The 7788-nt window shown below is 41.1% G+C and overlaps 1 protein-coding gene across 9 annotated transcripts in view; it reads left to right on the forward strand.

The window, feature by feature from the left end:
- The window catches only part of nup62l (nucleoporin 62 like), an 84901-nt gene extending 78635 nt beyond the window's left edge, over positions 1–6266 (forward strand). For 8 of the 9 annotated variants that reach the window (XM_069893775.1, XM_069893778.1, XM_069893774.1 and 5 more), the window contains 2 exons: positions 2157–2223; positions 3133–3309. In XM_069893775.1, coding sequence (XP_069749876.1) covers positions 2157–2223; positions 3133–3224 — 159 coding nt within the window. In that variant the 3' untranslated portion in view covers positions 3225–3309. Of the gene's footprint in view, positions 1–2156; positions 2224–3132; positions 3310–4332 lie in introns of those variants that run through there. The other variant, XM_069893776.1, reaches the window with a different exon arrangement.
- Positions 6267–7788: the final 1522 nt, after the last annotated feature.

Consider the following 7788-nt stretch of genomic DNA (forward strand, 5'->3'; position numbering starts at 1 on the left):
TAATTACTGATGCAAAATCAGCTAATCCCTTTTACAATAGATAACCTTTCCTTTAGAGAATGGGAGAAAAAAGGGATCAAAAGAATAGAAAATTGTTTTGTGGGAAATAAATTATTATCCTTTGAACAAATGAAGGATAAATATAATATAACTCATGATACAGTGTTGGCATACTACCAACTGAAATCCTACTTGAAGGACAAATTGGGAAGCAGCCTGAGGTTACCAGAGGGAAGTAATTTTGAATATGTGATTACAGACACAATGATAATCAAAAAATTTGTAACAAACATGTATATTAAACTACAAGAAAAGGAGAATGAGGAAACAAATGGTAAAACTAAACAAAAATGGGAACAAGATCTAAACATAAAGATAAAGAAGGAAACATGGGAGAAGTTATGCTCAGGAACTATGAGAAATACAAGAAATAAGAGGTTACGTATGATACAATATAACTGGATACACAGGCTATACATTACACCTCAAAAGTTAAATAAATGGGACCCAACAGTATCTGACAGATGTTTTCGCTGTTAAAAAGGAAATGGGAACAACAATTCATGCAATTCGGACATGTGAGAAAGTGAAAAAATTTTGGGAAGATCTAAACCAGATATTAAATAAAATCACAAAAAGCAATATACCAAAAAACCCAGAGATCTTCCTCCTAAGTAACATAAAAAACAAAGAATTTGGATTTAATTTGGATGGTGCACAAAAAAGATTTGTTATGATAGCCCTAGCTATAGCAAAAAAAATGTATTATGTCAGCCTGGAAATTAGAAGATAACTTGAGAATACAACAATGGTATATAGAAATGAATAAATGTATTCCATTGGAAAAAATAACATAGTTTAAGAAATAACATTACAATATTTGAACAAATATGGGAGCCATGCATGAAACATAATAGAGAAAACCTACCGTGGACATCTACCACCTAAAATGACAGAAGGAGAAGAGAATGAAAAGAACTGACTCTGAAATTTCTTGTTTATTTTTATTGAGTGACAACATTGTTTGACGGGTTTAATGTATCTTATTATCTGAACTTTAAATAAATGGGAGGGGAGGTCGGGAGGGGAGGAGGGAAGGGGGGGAGAAAACGACACTATATATTTAAGAAGGAAAATGTATGTATCTTGATCTATATGGTTTATAGCGTGAAAAATAAAAAAAAACCTTGGCAAACTTCTAGAGATATGTTGTGGAAAGAATGCTGCTGACTGGCTGCACCATGGTCTGGTATGGGGGCACCAATACCACTGAGCAGAAACCCCTGCAAAATGTAGTGGACATCACATTCAAAACTTTCCCCACTAGTACTACCAGGTTCAGGAACAGCTGCTCCCCCTCCACCATCAGACTCCTAAACAACAAACTCAATCAGGGACTTGTTTAAGGACTATTCCTTTGCACATTGTTTATTGTTGAATATTTATTTTTAGTATTGCATTGACAATAAATCTGAACTTTAATCACATTCTAAGGTATTCTAGGATTGATGTGTCATTTTACAATGTGATTTCCACAAGCACATTGCAGTTAAAATATATGATCAATGTGACTGATCTGATTATTGTATAGTTCATTGATCAATCCAAAACTTGCAATTTGGTTCATATTCTGTTCTTAAATTCAGTATAGAATTTAACTTTGTTTTCGTGTGCAATATAAATGCTACCTTGGAATTGTAGTGTTCATTACACAAAATGAATAGGCTACTTATGAAAAACGGTGGCAACAGGTCATTTAAAATGGAGTGTGGAGATCTTAAGTGTGGATTAGATGGAATAAATAGTTTGGGCTGAAGGGCCTGTTTCTGCACTGTCTTGTTCTGTGGTTCCAGTCAAACCTTTAAAAACACCAATCATTTAAATGTATAGCATGTTAAATCTAATGGGTTTGCGTTGAAACAAGACAGTCTACGTTACTATTTGAGATATCAGTTGAACAGGATTTCTCCTGCATTCTCCTATACTGTTGCCAGACACTGCATATGTGCAATACTCTAATTAGACCTGGCACTGAGCAAAGTGTAAGTGATTTAATATGTGCATGGTGTGGAGAAGTTACTGAGATTTCAGAACAAGTTACAAAGCTTCATTGCATCATCAGTTTAACTTCTCACTTTGGCCCTTCTGTGTTCCAGTTGCAACAAATATGCAAAATTCTGAATGCCCACATGGATTCACTGCAGTGGATTGACCAGAGCTCAGGTACCCATTACACATTTCTCCAGCTCTTTTACAGGTCTCAAACTCCTGTATTCAAAAGAAGCAGCACACTTAGTGCAGAGTTTAGCACAATGGTATTAACACTGCAAGGAGTTCGTTCTCCTTGTGAACTGGTTTTCCTCAGGTGCTCCAGTTTCCTCCCACCTACCAAAAACGTAGAGGGTTGTAGGTTGATTGGGTGTAATTACACGGCGCAGGTTTCAATGGCCGGTGTCGGCTTCTATCATGTTGTAAATAAAATTTTAAAACGTAAATGCTACAGAGGGTTACATTTTTCCATGAACAGTGACTCTTGAATACACCACGAGAGGGTGGTGTCACCTCTTGAGTTGCATGATTCTGGACCGAGACTCCAGTAGATAACATGTCAATGTTGTGCGGATGGAGTTGGAGAAGGTAGCTAAACAAATTCCACAGATTAACCACCCTCTGACTAACGAAGTGTCTCTGCCTCTCTGTTCTAATTAGATCTCCTTCAATCCTGAAGTTGTGCCTTCTTGTCCTAAACTTTCCATCATGGGAAGCAACCTTTCTATATCTACTTGAAATATTTCAGTGAGTTCCCCCACCCCAGTTCTTTTAAATTCAAATAAATATGGGCCAAGAGCCGTCAAATGTTTCTCTTATGTTAACCCTTGAATTCCTGCAATCATCCTTGTGAGCCTCCTCTGAACTCTCCAACATCAGCACATCTTTTCTTAAATGAGCAGCCCAGAACTGCCCACGGTACTCCAAGTGAGGTCTCACTTGTGCCTTATACTGATCACTTCTTCACAATAACATGAAGATTGTTCAGGGTGGGAGGAAAGGGGGGGTGGGGGCAACTATTCTGTGTCCTGTGGCGGGCTTCTTGTGAGTCTGTGTACAGATTTAATTTTGCCTTTTTGCCAGTCTTGTTGCAGAAGAAGGTGGAAGATGTGTCAAAGCAATTTGAAGTGCGGAGGAAGGACCAGGAACGAAACTACAGAATTACGTTTGACTAGATACTGGTATTTCATCGTCTCTGAAATTGTGTTCCTCTCATCATCTTGTTTTTTTAAATAAAGAATATGATTAATACTCCAGGAATGGGTCTCTGTGTGAAGATCAGATGTTGGCTCGGGTTTTCAAATGGCTGTGCGCTGACAAGTTGCAGGAGGGAACGCACCCATGTGCTTTGCATGAATTGAGTCTCGGGAAGGATTGGAGGGAGGGGTGCTGGGGAATTTCCTGGTTTGGAAGGCCAGTGACTGCAGGCTCTGGAATCTGAAGTTAAGTGCCACCTGCTGGAGGAATTTAGCAGATTGTCAGCATCAGCAGGAGAAAAAGAACAGTCAATGCTTTGAGATTAAAAACCTATTAAATGGGAAGGGGGTGAGGGAGGGAGGGAAGGGAGGGGGGGAAAAGGGGGAGAAAATGACACTATATATTTAAGAAGAAAAATGTCTATGTATCTTGGTCAATATGGTTTATAGTGTGAAAAATAAAAAATAAAAAAAAACCATCAAGATAGATCGACATGAAAGGTTCCAGCCCAAAATGTTGACTATTTGAATTCTCCCACTGCTGCCTGTTCTGCTGAGTTCCTTCAGCAGAATGTGATTAGTTTATACCTTTACTGGAGCCTCCTCCTTGGACAGAGGAATTGGGGGTCAACATCCCTGTTTGGTCATTGTTGAAATGGGCAAGGGAGTTCTTTCCACCTGTTCCATTTGCAGCTGTGATGTGCTTTGAAATTGAGATCCCCTGCAAAGCCTTGAAATACCCTACTGAGTGTGTGTAACAGGCCTGCCATTTTGTGGAAGAGCCTGCTATTCAGTCATCCCTTCAATTCAGTATGTGCTCTGAGAAACAAAGTAGGAATGACTCAGCCATGCAACCTCTTTCACTGCTGGTAAATGTACTTGAGTTGGTTTGTTAATTTCAGCACAAGTTACATGATACACATTAATTTGGAAAAGGAAGACATAGCTCATTCTGGTCTCCTGACAATCAAGACATTTGATATACTTCATGAAATTTCTACTTCACTGTCACCATATCCTATACCCTGCCAATCTGCACTAATTTGTATTTTAATCAAATGGTTTATTTTTCTGTTTTGCTTTGTAGATGGACAGAGTATTTTAGCAAGTTCTATTTTTCTACGGCCTTAAAAAGGTACAAACATTTATCCATTGGACTTCCTAAGTATGGACATTGAGTCACCTGACACCTCCCTCTGCAACTGGATCCTTGACTTCTTCATTGGAAGACCACAGTCAATAAGAGTTTGAAACAACATCACCTCCTCACTGATTATCAACACAGGCACACCCCATCATGGGAAACAACCTTTCTACATCTACTCGAAATATTTCATTGAGTTCCCCTTCCACCCATGACTGTGTGGCCAGGCACAATTCCAATGGTCTCTACAGATTTGCCGATAACACCACAGTTGTCGGCAGAATCACAAACGGCAAAAAGGAAGTGTACAGGAGGGAGAGAGATCGGCTCAAGTGGTGTCACACCAACAACTTGCGCTCAACTTTAGCAAAACCAAGGAAATGGACTTCAGGGAGGAAGTCAGCAGTACACGGACAAGTCCTCATGGAGATTTCAGCAGTGGAGAGGGTCAAGAACTTCAACTTCCAAGGATCTGTCCTGGAGCCTCCATGTAAATGCAATCACGAAGAAGGCTCGCCAGTGGCTATACTTTGTGAAGTGTCTGAGGAGATTCAATATGTTATTGAAGACTCTCAAAAACTTCTACAGGTGTACCATTGAGAGCATTCTGGCTGGTTGCATCACTGTCTGATATGGAGGAGCGAGTGCTCAGGACAAGACAAAAAGCTCCAGAAGGTTGTTAACTCGGCCTGCAACATCAGTCTTCACTCCATCGAGGGCATCTACATGAGATGATGTCTTAAGAAAGCAGCCTCTATCCTTAAGGACCCCACCACCCAGGTCCTTTTCATTCGTCTGCCATTGGGGAAAAGGTATAGGAGATAAGCACTCAGTGACACAAGGACAGCTTTCCCTCTGCTATCAGATTCCTGAATGAACAATGAACCAGAGATACTGCCTTACTTGGGCTTTTTCATAAACCACCATACAAAATAAATAAAAAATAGTTATATAAATGTTTGCACTGTGATTCTGCGACAAAACAACAAAATTTGTGACGTGTTCATGACATTCAGATTCTGATGAAAAGTTGACCAAAACTGCGTCATAGTAAGATTTTAAGGAATGACAAAGGAGAGAGAAAGGTGGAGACATTGTGACAAAATGTAGATCTTTGACACCATTGAGAGGGACCATTCAGTCCATGTCCTTGCTGAATCTATGAAAGAGCTAATCCCTCTCCTCCTCACATCTGCTATAGCTCAATCTGGTCCCTGTCATACAAGAAAAACAAACCTACCTGATATCTCTTCTTGCGACTAATGTTCCCATCCATTTAACATCCTAGTTAATTCCCTCTACATAGTTATATGTGGATTGTGGAAAAATACGTAGCCTCTCTGGAACATTGTGGATTGCAGACAGTCACATGACCCCCCCTGTTTGAAGCTTATTTGGAAGTCCCATCACCTGCCAATCAAAGTTGGATTCCGGCCACCCATTAGTGCACACCTTGCCTTTGACTTATTTAAATAACTCAGTGTCATCGTTGGTCAGATGCCCGGCAGATTCCTCTCTCTGCCTTATGGTCCAAGCTCCAGACATTGGTCCACACCAGGTTGCTACTGTGGACATCAACGGAAGAGTCACGGGTAAGGTGTTCACTGTACTTAGTTGAGCTGTAGTACTGTGATAGATCAGTGCTTGCAGAGAGTCACACCCCATTGCTACAGGGAACCGAGAGTGCATTTGAAAGTCCCTGTCTGTAGAGTGTGTACACGTGTATGAGTGTGTAGAGTATAGGTGGCCACTGGTATCGGAGACCAACCTGGTTCCAATGTGAATGTCTATATAATTGTTTAGTCGTAGAGTAGTATCGTTTGTTGTCTTCCCCTGTTTCGCTCCCATGTGTTCAATAAAGTTGCCTTTGATTTTAACACTTATGTCCAGACTCATCTGTCTCTGAACCCACTGAACCTGATACTCTTCCAAACACATTCTAGGACTCTCTCTATTGTTTTATTGGACTATCACTCATTTGAGAATAGTTCCAGTCTGTTCTTAAAACTGAAGTTCCACTTCCCTGTGATCAAGTAAATCACCCTCTGAACTTTTGTATCTCTTACAAGGTATATGTCTTGAAGTGTATGTGCATTTAAGAAATATTTGGAAAATTGAGCGTTTTGGGGAACTGGCACAGTTGAAGCTGGTGTATATCAGACATCTATGGATCCAACCACCACGGTCTCCTATGCCCCTGTAACCTCCATAATTGCACAGCTTCCTGTTCAGTCCAGAGGTGGATTCAGTCTCCCTCCTTGGACCCTGGTCCTATGATAGAATCGGGAAGCTGTTGGCACCCAAGGCCCTTCGGCAGTCTTGCTCCCTGTCACCCTTGCGGATTGCCATCCTGTTTCCCGTGAGCCAGTCTCCAGCCTGGTATGAGGCTTTTGGCTGCTGAGCCCCTCGTTAGTCCACTGGTACCACAGGTAGAGTCCTCTTTCAGGCTTCTCAGCAGGGGTGATGTTCCCTTGCTCTGGTACTCTGCTGTCCCCAAAGCCCCCACTGCTTGAGGACACCACTGCCAAGCTTGGGCACCACTATCTTGGACATAGACAAAAACACCTTGGGCTCCACTCTATATTACAGCTATATGGAATTATCAGTGTGACAGTAGGGCCCCACGAAGGAGCACTGAGAAACCTGTCTCCATTCCAAGCTCCTGGGACCTCGTCAGCAACACTGCTGCAGTCGAAAGCAGTAATGAGAGTTGCTTTAATAAATTATGGTCCAAGCTCCAGACTTTAACCATCACTTTAAAAGGGTTTAATTGTGAGATCCTTGACTATGCTCATTGTACGAAGCCCTGGATGTTGCAAGCTACAAGTTTCCATGTGGGCTGCGAGACTTCACAATCAACTGAGGTCATGTGTCAGTCCTTTCTCCTGGGTGACATTGGGTGGGGTGGTGAGCATTTTGCCAGTGAGAGCATCTGGCCGCCTGAATATAAGCAGTATTCAGTCATAGTTCCCATCAGACCTCCACATAAGATTGAGTCAGAAGTGTCTGTTTACTATTTTCTTACTGATCCAAGAGGCTTGTGTTTTTGTGAAAAGTGGGGCTTTGACCTCTTGGCTGTTCAAACGTGCAAAGATATGGATTCGGAGCATAAGAACCTGCTCTACTAATCAACAAGAAACCTTGTGGCATAAATGTTTGAATTATGAGAAGAGTTGAAGTTGTTCTTGATGAAAAAAAATATACGAACTGGAACACTGCATCGATGGAAAGCCATTGGTATTTCACCTTGCCTAGCTTCTGGATAGTTTTAATCAATTGAAGAATTTGAATCTCAGGCTGCAAGGCAAAGACACAACTATCATCCAGTTTGTTGTTCTCAATGCAGTTATACAAAAGCATGTGTAATGGAAGATGAGAAGTTAGACCCATCAAGTGCAT

This window comes from Narcine bancroftii, chromosome 8 (genome assembly GCF_036971445.1).
Source record: "Narcine bancroftii isolate sNarBan1 chromosome 8, sNarBan1.hap1, whole genome shotgun sequence".
NCBI lineage: Eukaryota > Metazoa > Chordata > Chondrichthyes > Torpediniformes > Narcinidae > Narcine > Narcine bancroftii.